General features: G+C 45.3%; 1 protein-coding gene across 4 annotated transcripts in view; it reads right to left on the bottom strand.

Moving 5' to 3' along the window:
- Window positions 1-16677, bottom strand: part of uvssa (UV-stimulated scaffold protein A) — a 112539-nt gene that overhangs the window by 85762 nt on the left and 10100 nt on the right. For all 4 annotated transcript variants that reach the window (XM_056275659.1, XM_056275668.1, XM_056275680.1 and 1 more), the window contains 4 exons: window positions 13364-13484; window positions 11034-11507; window positions 7983-8092; window positions 3639-3764 (listed from right to left, as the gene is read on the bottom strand). In XM_056275659.1, coding sequence (XP_056131634.1) covers window positions 3639-3764; window positions 7983-8092; window positions 11034-11507; window positions 13364-13484 — 831 coding nt within the window. The remainder of the gene's footprint in view (window positions 1-3638; window positions 3765-7982; window positions 8093-11033; window positions 11508-13363; window positions 13485-16677) is intronic.

Raw genomic sequence — 16677 nt, 5'->3', positions numbered from 1 at the left:
CAGTCTTACATTAATCCCTGACAAAGTATCACAGTACAAAACACACTGCTTATTTTCTGCAGTTGCACAGCTCCCCGCACACTGTCTCATGTGACGAAACATGTACACATATGTTCAAACTGATATCTCACATGGATGGGCAAAGAGGCACCATTTTGGGGGTTTTCCTGCTGTAACTATAGATAACCGAATTTGTTTGAAATCTGTATAATCTTAGATGATATAAACATAAGGCAGACAATTTTAAGTAACACTAGCTTTATCTTGCAATCTATCCATTTCCTGTGACTTCAGGTTTTTGATCTGCTGCAGTATATTTCGGACTCTGATACAATTGATGCTTCTACTGTCTTTCTGCTGACTTTTTTTCCAACGCAAAACACCTTATTTACTTACATATACCCTTAAATTCCTTCCCTTTAGCAGTTAAACTGCCGCCCAATGACTGCTGGGATAGGCTCCAGCATCCGCATGACCTGAATTCAGATAAGCGGCTTGGCTAATGGATGGATGGATTTTTAGTTTCCAGCGCCCATTCACTGATCACATACAGCAAGGAAGAACTTTTAAGTCTCCAAACTGTCCCCTAGACAAACTGAACTTTAACTGAACGTTTTAATGAAAGTCTTGCCAGGGACATGATTGGTACAGCCCTGTGCGGACTATGACAAAGACGCTAAAGGTGGAAGCAAGCCAGAGCACTCGTTAAACTGCGACAGCAAGGATTTAGAACTGCGCTCTCATCAATCCACCTGGTAAATGTCCACTCTCTAGCCAACAAGCTGGACAAACTGCTATTCCTAAATGGAAAAAACTTGGACCTTTCCAGATCTGCTGTCTTGTGTCTGACTGAAACCTGGCTTAGTGAGCATATACCAGACCGGACAGGACAATTCATCTGCCGCAGTTCCAACTCCTCCGAGCGGACCGCAAAATGGAGCTATCAGGGAAAAAAACGGGGTGGCGGCATATGCTTCTACATAAACAAAGGTGGGTGTGCGGATGTCACAGTGTTGAAGAAATCATGCAGCCCTCACTTAAGAGACCTTTTTCACTGACTGTAAACCATTCTATTTACCGCGGAAATTTTCATCATTTATTCCGGTCCATGTCTATACCCCACCCGAGGCCTGTGTAAAAGAGGATGGCTGATTAAATTACAAACATGGAGCGCAAATATGCAGACTCCCTACTCATTATCCTTGGGGATTTTAACAGAGCAAACCTCAGCCATGAACTGCCAAAATACAGACAGCATGTTAAATGTCCCACCAGAGACAAAAACACGCTGGATCATTAAAGAACGCATATCGCTCTGTCCTCCATGCAGCCCTGGGCCTGTCTGATCACTGTCTGATTCATCTTATCCCAGCCTACAGGCAGAAACTAAAATCTCAACGCCTGTGGTTAAAACTGTGATGAAATGGACCAATGAGTCAAAACTGGAGCTCCAGGCCTGCCTTGACTGCACTGATTGGAGGGTTTTTGAGGCTGCAGCTACAGACCTTGGTGAACTTACTGACACTGTGACATCTTACATCAGCTTTCATGGGGACATGTGTGTGCTCACCAAAAACTTCTGTAACTTCAACAACCATAAACCCTGGTTCACAGCAAAACTCAGGCAGCTTCATCAGGCCAAGAGGAAGCCTGCAGGAGTGGAGATAGGATCCAGTACAATAAAGCCAGAAATACACTCACAAAGGAGATCAGAGTGGCAAAAAGGTGCTACTCTGAGAAGTTGAAAAACAGGTTTTTTTGCCAATGACCCATCATCAGTCTGGAGAGGGCTGAAAGACATTACCAAATACAGGAGACTACACCCCCCCCCCCCACTGCAGGGAACCATCAACTGGCTGACGATCTAATTGGGTTTTACTGCAGGTTTGAAAAGCAAACATTCACACCCCTCAGCCTCTCTGGACACAACACACAACCAACTGCACTCCCTGCCAGCCAGGATCTGTGTTGAAGATATGTGCCAGCTCTTCCAGAGACAGAAGACCAGGGAGGCACTGGGCCTGGATGGCATGTCACCCTCCTGTCTTAAAGTCTGTGCTAACCAGCTGACCCCCATCTTCACACTGATCTTCAACAGATCACTGAAGCTGTGTGAAGTCCCCTTCTGCTTCAAGAGTGCCACTACCATCCCAGTCCCCAAGAAACCCCATATCACAGGATTAAATGACTATAGGCCCATTGCCCTAATGTCTGTGGTCATGAAATCCTTTGAGAGACTGGTGTTGGCCCACCTGATGGAAATCACATGCTCCCTGCTTGACCCCGTGCAATTTGCCTACCAAGCAAACAGGTCAGGGGAGGATGCAGTCAACATGGGATTGCACTACAGCTTCCAACACCTCGACTCCCCAGGGACATATGCAGGGTCCTGTTTGTGGACTTCAGCTCAGCATTCAACACCATCGTCTCAGATATCCTCCACTCCAAACTCACCCAGCTCACTGTACCAGGTCCCATCTGCCATCTACCTAACATACAGGAGGCAGCTGGTGAGGCTGGGGGAAAAAAAAAAAAATCACACCCAGCACTGGTGTCCCCCAGGGATGTGTGCTCTCCCCTCTACTCTTCTCCCTCTACACAAATGACTGCGCCTCTGGTGACCCGTCTGTTAAACTCCTGAAGTTTGTGGACGACACGATCATCATTGGCCTCATCCAGAATGGTGACAAGTCTGTATATAGATGCGAGGCTGATCAGCTGGCCCTCTGGTGTGGCCATAACAACCTACAGCTGAATATGCTCAAAACCATGGAGATGACAGTGGACTTCAGGAAGAGTCCCCCAACACTGCCCCTCCTCACTATACTCAACAGCATGGTGTCTACAGTGAAAACCTACAGATTTCAGGGTTCCACAATCTCCCAAGACCTAAGGTGGGCATCCAACATAGACACAATGATCAAAAAGGCCCAGCAGAGGACTCAAGAAGTCCAGCCTGCCTCAGGAACTGCTGATTCAGTTCTACACTACAATAATTCAGTCTGTCCTCTACACATCCATCACTGTCTGGTTTGGATCAGCCACCAAACAGGACAGGGGCAAACTACAATGGACAGTTACGTCTGCAGAGAAAGTCATTGCTGCCAACCTGCCCTCCATTCAGGAATTATACACCTCCAGAGTCAGGAAACGGGCAGGCAACGTCACTGCAGACCCACCACACCCTGGTCACAATCATTCAAATAAACACTTAACACTGTCAGTAAATCCAACCATGTTGTATATACTGTACTGTAGATTGTACATTTACTGGTACACTCTGTCATGTCCATCTACCTCAGGCATGTATGTAAGTAACCTGCTAACATCTATTTCAGCATCTCTGATATATTCTCTGCACCATTGCACTTTATCATCTCTTATTTCACCTGTATAAGGCAATCCTTGTGTATATATCTGAAGATTGTTGTACTGTAGTGTTGTTATTCTATGTTAAGTACACTGAGAGAGCCATGAAACCAGAGTCACATTCCATGTAGTGCAAACCTACATGGCCAATAAACCTGATTCTGACTCTGATTCTGGGGATACATTATTTTAGTGAAGTCTGAGGAATATTGAGAAATAATCCATACATTAGACGTAAACAAACAAAAAAAGTCACATCTGTAACTCACCACTCTCCGTATCCTGGTCTTGTAGCTGATGTGGAGCTTTTTGTGTTTCTGCAGTGCATCTTCTAAAGACATCTTCAGATCCAATGCTCTCCGCAGTTGCTGCTCAGCACCCGACTTTGTAAAAATCTGAAGAGACAGAAGGTAAGAGCTCTAACTGTTCTGAAACAGAGGGAGATAAACTGCTATTTTTAATTTGACTCTGGAAATACAATAACATTTTTGCTTGACTTCATATATGTGTGTGATTTCATATACACGCGTGTGTGTGTGTGTGTGTGTGTGTGTTTTGCCCTAGTTTGACCAGGTAGTTTTGCCTCTGGCGTGTTCCATCTGGACCGGCCCTCTAGCTGCTACCGTATACGCACACCAGGTTCAACATCTCTGGTGAGTCAGGCCAGTCAGCAGCTGCCAACACCAAACCCCGGGCGGCAGTTAACTAACCCTGGAAAACTCAGCTCGTCTGAGTTAGGACATGTGGAACCCCTGGTGGATCCGCTGTAGCCAGGACCACCTCCAGTCATCTTGACTACAACTTGTCACTGGGTACAGATGGGGCTGGTCGAGAGAGTGAGGCTGATGCCACACAAATCTCCCTCACTGATAGGGCGTCCAAGTAGCGTAGAGGTCTATTCAGTTGCCTACCAACACGGGGATCCCAGTTCGTCAGGCGTCCCTACAAACACACTACAAACTTCCCACCCATGTCTGCGGGTGGGAAGCCAGATGTGGGTATGTGTCCTAATCGCTGCACTAGCGCCTCCTCTGGTCGGTCGGGGCACCTGTGCAGGGGGGACAGGGGGAACTGGGGGGAATAGCGTGATCCTCCCATGTGCTACGTCCCCCTCGGAAACTCCTCTCTGTCAGGTGAAATGAAGCAGCTGGCGACTCCACATGTATCGGAGGAGGCATGTGGTAGTCTGCAGCCCTCCCTGGATCGGCAAAGAGTGAAGCAGCAGCCGGGACGGCTCGGAAGAGTGGGGTAATCAGCCGGTTACAATTAGGGAGAAAAAGGAGGAAAAATCAACAACAACAAAAAATCTCCCTCACTGAAATCGAAGTTCTCTGCAAAAGTCATGGCACCTTACACCGTATAAGTCCTGTGGCAATGGTTGAGCGACGAAGAAGATGAAGCATCAGGCACAGATATGCTGGAGGCTGTAGCCACAAACCTGCATGCAGGCCACTCAGGATATTGGTCGTTCGCTCACTGGACTGAAGCAGCAGTGAAGTCCGGCCGCACCCTGAGTGAGCAGCCCTATTTAGGATCACACCGCTCACCTCCAAAGTGAGGAGAGGGTCAGCAAAGGTTCCCTAAACATTGTGTGCTTCAAAACATCCGGGCCAGCCTACCGCAGCTGGTAGGATCTCATACTTGGAGTCAAAAAAAAAATTAAATTGAAAAAGACCAAATTCACTGTCGGCACCTGGAATATGCAAACTTTGATCGCCATATCTGGATCAAAAAGACCTAAGCGACGTACCACACTTATGGGCAGAGAGACAGCCAGATACAGCATGGATATTGCTGCCCTTTGTGAGACCCAGTTGGCCAACACTGGACAGTTGACTGAAGTGGGCGCAGGTTACACTTTCTTCTGGAGCGGATGAGTGCAGGAGGAGAGATGTGACACGGGTGCTGGTTTTGCAGTAAAAAACCACCTGGTGAACCAACTGGCAAGCCTACCCAAGGGTAAAAACGACTGTTTAATGATCCTAAAGCTCCATCTATATAGGGTAAAAAGAAGGAGGCCACCGTCATTAGTCCCTATGCCCCTACCATGACCATCTCTGACAAGATCAAAACCAAGTTTTATGCTGATCCAGAGGTCATCATTGCTGCTACAGCCAGCTCTGACAAACTGCTGATGCTTGGTGACATCAATGCCAGAATTCAAAATGACCATCAATCAAGGAATGGAGTCATATGTGCACATGGCATTGGAAAATGTAACAGCAACAGTCTTCTGCTGCTGAAAACGTGCCCAGAGTTTGACCTGCTCATCACCAAAATGATATTCCAAATAGCAAAGTGAAAGAGAACTTCATGGATGTATCAACATTCATGTCATTAACACTTGATTGACTATGTCATCGTGAGGAGGAGCGACTGGCATAATGTCAAGGTGACCAAGGCTGTGTGTGGTGCTGAATGTTGGACTGACCACCGTCTCATCATTTCCCAAGTTCACCTCCGGATGAAGCCTCCCAGATGCCCCCAAGGAAAAAAACGTTTCCAGCATCTTAACATGACTTGCTTACAACAGAAACATACTAAACTGGCCTTTGTTGAAGCGCTAGACCAATGCTAGGCAACACCAACCCCAAGGCTCTTTTCCACAATAAACAAACTTCTCAAACCCAGTGACAATACCTTAAATTCCTTCACAGCTAACAAGTGCAACTAGTTCCTTTCATTTTCCCAAACTAAAATTGACACCATCTAGAGCTGCACTTGTCTTCTGGACCCCATCCCATCCAATCTTGTTAAGGACTGTCTCTCAGCTATCTCCTCGCTCATCACAGAAATCAACCTCCTCCTTCAGCTCTGGTTTAGTCCCCCATACACTTAAACTGGCTTCCGTCACCCCCATCCTCAAAAAAATTGGACTCAACCCCCGATATCATGAGCAATTTCTGGCCCATCTCCAATCTCCCCTTTCCATCAAAAATACTGGGACGTGTTGTCACCTTTCAAATCAAAGCTCACCTCATCTCCAACTACCTGTTCGAAGCATTTCAATCTGCTTTCCGCTCACAGTACAGCACAGAAACAACCCTCCTTAAAGTCACCAACAACCTCCTCCTCTCCTCAGACTCTGACCACCTCAACACTCTCATCCTCCTCGACATCACTGCAGCTGTTGAAACCATCAACCACACCATTCTTCTCTCCCACCTTGAATCCTCCCTTGAAATCACCGGTACTGCCCTCTCCTGGATAAAGTCATATCTTATCAACAGGCAACAGTTCATCAGCATCAACAACTGCACCTACCTCACCGCTCCTCTGTCCCCATGGCATCCCCCAGGGTTTACAATTAGTGCTTGGTCCTCTCCTGTTCATTGCTACATGCTCCGCCTTGGTAATATCATACATCGTCATGGTCTCCGCTTCCACTGCTATGCCAATGACATCCAGCTCTACATCGCCACTAAATCCATCACCACTACCACTTACTCCAGTCTGACCTCACTAAAATTAAATCATGGATGCAAGCCAGTTTCCCCAAACTAAATTGTGATAAATCTGACATCGTCATCATTGATCCCAAATCCTTTACCAAAACCACTCAAAACTTCTGTCTCACGATCGATAACGCCAGTCTGTCTCCCTCCCCACACATCCACAACCTTGGAACCTTGGTGTTCATTTCCTTTGAACACCGCATCAATCAAATCACCAGAGCTGCCTTTTTCCATCTAAAAAACATAGCTCATCTCCACCTATCACTCTCCTTCTCTGCTACAAAACTTTGATCCATGCCTTCATCACATCCAGAATTGACTACAGCAACAGCATTCTCTATGGCTGATCATTCAAAGTTCTAAACAAACTCCAGTACATCCAGAACTCGGCTGCTCACCTGCTCACCCACTCCAGCTCCTGTGACCACATCACCCCTGTCCTCCAGAACCTCCACTGGCTCCCTGTCCCACAACAGATCCAATTCAAAGTCATTCTCCTCACTCACAAAGCCCTCCATAACCAGGCCCCCTCCTACCTCATCAACCTGCATCACCACTACTATACTCCTTCCCGCATGCTTCACTCTTCCAATGTCAACATCCTCAACATCCACCAAACAGGACCAAGCAGTGGGCCTAATGTGACTGAGCCATAGCTGCCCACTCCCTCTGGAACTCCTTCCCCAAACACATCAGAGACTGCACCGATTTGTCAACGTTAATCAAAACTCAACTTTTCAGCATTGCTTTTAATGTGTGATTAATGTGTGTTATATGTTTATAATGTGTTGCTTTTATGTTTATTTTAACTTGCCATACTTGTGTGTCCCGTCTCCTGACAGCCCACCTTTCTTCTAAGGACAAACTTGGTTTGAGAGAACATTTTGGCCGATCCTGACTACTTAAAAGATTTTATTTTAGAGTTAGGACTTGGGTTAAGGTTGGAAATAGGGTGAGGTTAGGTTAAGGGATAAGGATAGACATGTAGTTCTTAAGTTTAAGTTTAGAGGCTAGGGAATGAATGTAGTCAGTGAGGGGTCCTCACATCTATTGAGGGGTGTGTGTGTGTGTGTGTGTGTGTGTGTGTGTGTGTGTGTGTGTGTGTGTGTGTGTGTGTGTGTGTGTGTGTGTGTGTGTGTTTAGTGGTGTGAACCTAACCTGAACCCAGCTCTGCACAGCTGGCAGGTGTTTGGTTGTGATCAGTCGATGGAGGTCAATCAAAGTGGAAACCACTGCCTCATTGTCTTCTGTCTCTTTAACATAGACCTCTGCAAATGTACAGGAAAAGAGAGAAGGTAAAGGAGGAGATGTGTGAGATCCAGAGAAACAAAGGAGGAGAAGAGAGGAAAGAAAATGAGATGGTGAAAGTGACAAATGTAAGATGATATGACCATTACAGCGCTGTGAAAAAGGATATGTCCCTTTCCCGATTTCCTCTATTTTTGCAAATTTGTCACACTTAATTGTTTCAGATCGTCATACAAAATGTAATATAAGATGAAGAGAACTCAAGTAAACACAAAATGCAGTTTTTAAATTACAATTTTATTTAAGGAAAAAAAGTTATTAAACACCAACTGACCCTATGTGAAAAAGTAACTGCCCCCTTAGTTACTCAAGCAACCAATGAACCAAATTTAATCTATTATTGGATCCAATTAGAGCAGACACACCCATGCTTGGCTACTGCCAGCCCTGTTTGAATCTAGACATGACTTATACAGAACCTTACCATCAGTGTGAAGTAGGCTACAAGGTCTCAACAAACAGCATACTATGCCACAATCAAAAGAATCCCGGCAGAAATGAGGAAAAAAAGTTGCTGAGATACATCAATCTGGAAAGGGATACACAGCTATTTCAAAGGTTCTGGGACTCCAGCAACCCACAGTGACAGCCACTGTCTCCAAGTGGAGAAAACTTGCAACAGTGGTGAATCTTCACAGGAGTGGCCAGCCTACCAAAATTCTGCCAACTTCACAGTGATGACTCGTCCAGGAAGTCACAAAAAACCCCAGGACAACATCTAAAGAACTGCAGGCCTCTCCAGCCTCTGATAAGGTCACCATTCATGATTAAAAAATAAGAAAGAGACTGAGCAAAAATGGAATTCATGGGAGAGTTGCATAGTGCAAAGAACTGCTAACTAAGAGAAACATTAGTGCTTGTCTCACATTTGCAAAAAACCACACTGATGACCCCCAAGCCTTTTGGGATAATATTCTGTGGACAAACAAGTCAAAATTGTAACTTTTTGGGGGACATGGCTCCTGTTATGTTTGGCATAAAGCAAACAGAACATCATAACAAAAGTCAAACGTGGTGGTGGAAACGTCATGGTGTAGAGATGTTTTGCTGCCTCAGAGACTGGGAGACTTGCCACCAGCGATGAAGGATTTTGTGACGAGCCTGGCAGAAAACTTCAAGGAATGATCTGAAAACTCCCCTAAACTCTCAAGTGACATCCTCCTCTTCCTGGGACAGCCATTCTCCATTTTGGCTGACGGCCAGTGGACTGCAGATGACAAAAGGCTGGTACCTTCCACAGATGAGGCAACTCTTAAGATGGAGGTCTTGGAGATGGGAACATCTGATTTGCTCAAAGCACAACACAAGTTGAGTTGTGTGATGAGGTGAGTGACTTTTGGATCAACGTGAATCCCCAACCTTGATTTAAAAACATGAGAGCTATTGCAGTGCTCCTATTCACAATGTTCCCCTTCACATACATATGTGAGTCATCATTTTCTTCAATGAAGTCAATCAAGAACCAGGAAAGAAACACTCTCCAATTCACATCTTGGGCAGTGCCTCAGGCTTGCCACAACAGAGTACAGGCCCGACATCAGAAGGATTGCCTCATCCCATCGCTCTCACTTCTCTCACTGATCGGTGGGTGAACATTTATTTTTGTCCTTTTGTCCATAATTAAATGGTTGATTTTGGACTTATTTTGTTTCAAGAGTACATTTTTTTCTTGTGTGACCTTCCAACACAGGCTTTAAGAATAGCATGCCTAAATTATTACTACTACTACTGCCAGTACTACTGCCACTAATAATGATAATAATAATAATAAGCATAATAGCAGCAACAACAACATCTGCACATAAAACAACTTTTGCTGGTGTAATGGGGAAAAAAACCAGATGTTGTGGCCCTTGGCTTGGCATGCATGACATGATTCGATCCTTGGGGAAAACTAACTGGAGAACCCTGCCTTACACCTTCTCAACACACTCCCCTCGCTTGTCAGCACATTTCCATCTCTCTCCTTGATCACTCTAGCTTGCTGCACATCCTTCCCAGATCGCTCCCTCTGTCTAGCCAATCGGTACAAGTCCTTTTCTCCTTCCTTAGTGTCTTAACCTCTCATACAACTCACCATACACCTTTTGCTTTGCCTTCAACACCTCTCTCTTCACTTTACGCCACATCTCCTTGTACTCCTGTCTACTTTCTTCCATCTCTCTCTGACTATCCCACTTCTTTGCCAACCTCTTCCTCTGTATGCTTTGTGTTATGCAGCAGGATAATGATGTAAAACATAAAAGTCCACCTCGGAATGGCTCAAAAGAAACAAAATTAAGGTTTTGGAGAGGCCTAGTCAAAGTCCTGACTTGTATTGAACCCCACTGAGATGCTGTGGCAGGACCTTAAATAAGCAGCTCATGCTAAAAAACCCTCCAATGTTGCTGAATTACAGCAACTCTACAAAGATGAGCGGGCCAAAATTCCTCCATCGCGGTGTGAAGACTGATATCTGATTACAGAAAGTGTTTGGGGTTGCAGTTGTTGCTGCTTAAGGTGGCACAAGCTGTTATTAAGTTCAGGGGGTCCATTACTTTTTCACATGGGTGATATGGGTGCTGGATAACCTTTTTCCTTCAATAAATAATATGGCCATTTAAAAACTGTATTTTGTGTTTATTCGGCTTCTTCTCTTCGATTACATTTTGTATGAGGCTCTGAAATCATTCAGTGTGACAAATAAAGAAAAACAGAGGAAATCAGGAAGGGGGCAAATACTTTTTCATGGCACTCTATATTTCCAGGGGGAAAACAGTCTATGCAGGTCTCCTTTCCAGGAATTTTAAACATTTTGTTCTTGTGTGTGTGTGTGTGTGTGTGTGTGTGTGTGTGTGTGTGTGTGTGTGTGTGTGTGTGTGTGTGTGTGTGTGTGTGTGTGTATTTGCATGTTGAACCCACCAGGATCTAAGCTGATATCCAGAGAGTATGAGTGAGAGATGAGCCCTGAGTGTTGAATAAACGAGTCATCTTCCATGTCGTCTTCTAGCTTCATTTTTCTCTCATTTCTCCCTTCTTCGTCCCCTCTCTCCTTCAGAGTATTGTTTTCATTTAGTTTCTTCTTCTCTTCTACCTTCTCATTCCTTTTCTTCTGCTCTCTTTCCTCCCCATCCTTGCCTGCCCGCTTCAGGTCTTGGCTGCAGCATGGTTGTTTCTGCTCTGATGTGCATTCATTGAAAGGTTTCAGATCCTTCATTTCATCGTTGGCTGTTGGTGCAGTGGCTTGGAGAGGAGGTGAGTGCTGATCAGCTGGTTGTGAGCTCTGAGATGTACTAATGTTCATCTGATGATCCAAGAGGCAGAACTCATCAGGGAGCAACAGCTTCAGACAGGACTCCATCTCCGTTAAAGTTGACTCAATTTCCTGGTGGAATTCTGACAGCCACATATAATACATTGTTAAAAAAATGTTAAATTTAATATCATGACTACATCTACTGATTCATTTTAAGTATTTCACTTTGCAGTAAAATTGCAAGAAATTGCATCCATCGCCTTTCAGTGGTGTCCCGGTGCCATCAGCACAGGAACTCAACTGGACTTGAGAACTACATACTTTATAGTTTCCAGAACACAATACCACAATACCTGGGGTCAATGGTCCCAAGTTACAGACTCCCTGTTACTTTGGACCATTGAGGAGAGAGGTGAAGAAGCGAGTGCAGGCAGGGTGGAGTGGGTGGAGAAGAAAGAGTGTCAGGAGTGATTTGCGACAGATGGGTACCAGCAAGTTAAAGAGAAGGTTTACAACAGAGATAGGCAACATGGTCCAGAAAGGTCCGGTGTGGGTGCAGGTCTTTGTTCCTACCGAGGACTTACACACCTGAGTCTACAAATCAAGGTCCTTAGCAAAGACTATTGGTCAACTAATAGAATCAGGCGCGTGTAACTGCTTGGTTGGAACAAGACTATTGGTTGATCTATAGAATCAGGTGTGTAACTGCTTGGTTGGAACAAAGACCTGCACCCACACCGGAGCTTTCTGGACCAAGTTGCCTATCCCTGGTTTACAAGATGGTTGTGAGACCAGCTATGTTATATGGTTTGGAGACAGTGGCACTGATGAAAAGACAGGAGGTGGAGCAGGAGGTGGCAGAATTGAAGATGATAAGATTTTCATTGGGAGTGATGAAGAAGGTCAGGATTAGGAACGAGTATATCAGAGGAACAGCTCAAGTTGGAAGGTTTGGAGACAAAGCAAGAGAGACAAGATGGAGATAGTTTGGACATGTGTGGAGGAGAGATGCTGGGTATATTGGGAGAAGGATGCTGATTATGGAGCTGCCAGGGAAGAGGAGAAGAGGAAGGCCAAAGAGGAGGTTTATGGATGTGGTTAACGGGGACATGCAGGTGGCTGGGGTGACAGAGGAAGATACAGAGGACAGGAAGAGATGGAAACAGATGATCCGCTGTGGCGACCCCTAACGGGAGCAGGCAAAAATAGTAGTAGTAGTAGTAGTAGTAGTAGTAGTAGTAGTACTACATGGTTTCCAGAACACAAAACAAAGTAAACATAATAAACCCTCTCAACTACATAATAACCAGAGTTAATAGAATGATGGATGTAATAAACACTGTAAATACAACACTGAAGACTATAAGATACGACTGTACCAGCACATCAGGAGGACAGCTATACTGATTCAATCATAATATACCACAGTCTGCCATGGGGCACTATGGCAGACTGTGGTAGACATGGGGCACTACCCTTGTCAATTATCAGTGCAGTGTCAAATTGAATAAAACTGGTGGATAAGGGCAACAGTAAAGCCCCTGAACAGCTCTGAGCAATTTCATACATCAGGGACCAGTAAAGAATGTCAAGTAGCTGTCAAAAAAGCTGGAAGAACATGTGTCAGCAGCATGGAGGACAGAATCATACATTTCAACTTTTATTTTTGGGAACTGGAGGCTGTGTTGAACAGTACGAGATGCAACAGCAAACCAGCCCAGAGCACAGGACTAAAATACCACGTAGAGGTTAACATGGCTGATGATGCATCGCCACAAGGCTTTTGAGATCACCATGGTGAACTTATTCAGAAGAATGTCCACATTTGGGCTAATATTTTGAAAAACTAATCAAGTTAAAAAGAGATTTTTTTTCACTAGCTGAAGCACTGGAAACTTTTTATACTGATGCCTCATACCTTATAATGAAATACCACTCACATCAAACTGATGATGGACAGTAGAACCTGTTACTACTATCATTATCTTCAACATACCCTCCAATTCTTTGGCGGCTGCTTCTGCTCTCCCACTGTTAATAATCTCCATCCTGCTCAGCCTCTCTTCCTCTCTCCTCCTCTCCACCGTGGTCCTGGCCTGAACATCATGGAAGTCCACCTGACACACACACACACACACACACACACACACACACACACACACACACACACACACACACACACACACACACACACACAGAGGTTAGCTCATAAAAAATAACACTTTCCAAGTTTGAAAGTGTTTTCAAATCTGAAGACATTTCACTGCTCTTCTGACTGGCTTCCCCATATCTGATATGAAGATTTTCACGAACAGCTTATCAAAGAGATCGAACTAAACCCAGAAGAACAAGCTCTGATCCCAGGGGAACAAGCTCTGATCCCAGCAGAACAAGCTGTAATCTTCAGCAGAACAAGGTCTGATCCCAGCAGAACAAGCTCTGATCCCAGCAGAACAAGCTCTGAACCCAGCGAAACAAGCTCAGAACACAGAACAAGCTCTGATCTTCAGTAGAACAAGCTCTGATCCCAGCAGAACAAGCGCTGACCCAGCAGAACAAGCTCTGAACCCAGCAGAACAAGCTCTGAACCCAGCAGAACAAGCTCTGAACCAAGCAGAACAAGCTCTGATCCCAGCAGAACAAGCTCTGAACCAAGCAGAACAAGCTCTGATCCCAGCAGAACAAGCTGTAATCTTCAGCAGAACAAGGTCTGATCCCAGCAGAACAAGCTCTGATCCCAGCAGAACAAGCTCTGAACCCAACGAAACAAGCTTAGAACTCAGAACAAGCTCTGATCTTCAGTAGAACACGTTCTGATCCCAGCAGAACAAGCGCTGAACCCAGCAGAACAAGCTCTGAACCCAGCAGAACAAGCTCTGATGTTCAGCAGAACAAGGTCTGATCCCAGCAGAACAAGGTCTGATCCCAGCAGAACAAGCTCTGAACCCAGCAGAACAAGCTCTGATCCCAGGAGAATAAGCTCTGATCCCAGTAGAACAAGCTCTGATCTTCAGCAGAACAAGCTCCGATCCCAGCAGAACAAGCTCTGATCCCAGGAGAATAAGCTCTGATCCCAGCAGAACAAGCTCTGAACCAAGCAGAACAAGCTCTGATCCCAGCAGAACAAGCTCTGATCTTCAGCAGAACAAGCTCTGATCCCAGCAGAACAAGCTCTGATCCCAGGAGAATAAGCTCTGATCCCAGCAGAACAAGCTCTGATCTTCAGCAGAACAAACTCTGATCCCAGCAGAACAAGCTCTGATCCCAGGAGAATAAGCTCTGATCCCAGGAGAATAAGCTCTGATCCCAGCAGAACAAGCTCTCATCTTCAGCAGAACAAGCTCTGATCTTCAACAAAGGAGACTGCAGTCGTTTGGTAAGTGATTTAAAACTTGTTTTGAGTTTGATTGGGATTTAGGCCGTTATCAGGCTTTGTTGGACTGAGCACTTGCTAGCTTCACTTTCTGAGCTTCAACGGGTGGGTCAGCAGACACGGGTCACGCCCTCTATTGCTTCCTTTGTGAAAATCAATGGGGGGCAGGTTCAGCTGTGGTACTTCCTGGTATTTTTTTTAAACTTATATTTACTGGATTTTGCATTTTACAAATCACAGAATCAACATATGAAATAAATCCAGGATTATCCCCATCCCTCCCCTGCTCCCTAACATGTCTCCACCTCCCCCCCAACATCATCCGAAATGACATCAAGCACAAATAAATATACGACATATATACCTCATTTACATAAACACAGACAAGGGGAAAAATGTATACTCATTTTTAGCTTTTTGAACTGATTCTTAATTAGACTACTACAGTTCTGCTCCAACCAAGAAATGATGAGGTTGTGACCTGTCCCAGTCTGGTTGGTATCTGGGTTAGATTATCACAGTAGGTAAGAAAAGGCCTCCACACTCTTTCACATTTAACTGCATTCAATGTAAATGTGATATTTTTTTAAGCTTCGCGTAAAAAAAACTTTAAACTAAATTGTCCCTAGGTATGAATGTGTGTGTGTGTGTGTGTGTGTGGGGGGGGGGGGCCCTGCGATGGCCTGGCGGCCTGTCCAGGGTGTCTCTCTGCCTGCTCCCCAATGACTGCTGGGATAGGCTCCAGTATCCCCGCCACCCTGAGAGCAGGATAAGTGGTTCAGATAATGGATGGATGGATGGATGGTAAAACATAACTTTAGCCCATCTTGTATGGGATGGTATTGCAAGCACTATATTTTGGTTTTTAATTTAGTAATAAAAAGTCATTGAAACACAACTTATTTTGGCTGTGGGAAAACTTATTTTGGCTGTTAGAGCTTATGGCTTCACAACAACAATATTGTTCAGGAACAGATGTGTGAGTATCTTTATAATCCAGCCATTAGTGACGACTGTCAAGGAGGTTGAAGACTTTTGCAAGGCACTGTACTAGCCCCTGACCGAAACCTCGATAAGTCCAGAAAACTGTCACACCAGCCGCACTCTCTGTTACCTCTGCTTTCTCACACATACCCCGTTCTGTCTTGGTCTCCAAAGTCATCCTACAGACCACCATCCGATGCTGCCTAGCTACGTTGTCCCCTGTCACCACCTTGCAGTCTCCAATCCCTTTTAGATCGTGCCTTCTTGTATAACATAAAGTCCACCTGTGTGCACTTTCCTCCACTCTTGTACGTCACCCAGTGTTCCTCCCTCTTCTAGAAATATGCATTCACCACGGCCATTTCCATCCTTTTCATAAAATCCGCCACCATCTGTCCTTCCACATTCCTCTCCTTGACACCATATCTACCCACCACCTCCTCATCACCTCTGTTCCCTTTACCAATATGTCCAATGTGAGCGAGGCTCACTGTTCTAATCTGAGGCCAGACTTGCTGTTCTAATGAGGCCAGACTCACTGTTCTAATGTGAGGCCAGGCTCACTGTTCTAATCTAAGAACAGGCTCACTGTTCTAATCTTGGGCCAGGCTCATTGTTCTAATCTGAGGCCAGGCTCACTGTTCTGAGGCCAGACTAACTATTCTAATGAGGCCAGGCTCGCTGTTCTAATCTGAGGCCAGACTCACTGTTCTAATCTGAGGCCAGACTCACTGTTCTAATCTGAGGCCAGGCTCACTGTTCTAATCTGAGGCCAGGCTCACTGTTCTAATCTGAGGCCAGGCTCACTGTTCTAATCTTGGGCCAGGCTCAATGTTCTAATGTGAGACCAGGCTCACTGTTCTAATCTGAGGCCAGGCTCATTGTTCTAATCTGAGGCCAGACTTGCTGTTCTAATGAGGCCAGATTCACTGTTCTAATCTGAGGCCAGGCTC

The sequence above is a fragment of the Lampris incognitus genome, chromosome 1 (assembly GCF_029633865.1).
Source record: "Lampris incognitus isolate fLamInc1 chromosome 1, fLamInc1.hap2, whole genome shotgun sequence".
Classification (NCBI taxonomy): domain Eukaryota; kingdom Metazoa; phylum Chordata; class Actinopteri; order Lampriformes; family Lampridae; genus Lampris; species Lampris incognitus.
This window is presented reverse-complemented; position numbering and strand designations above follow the sequence as displayed.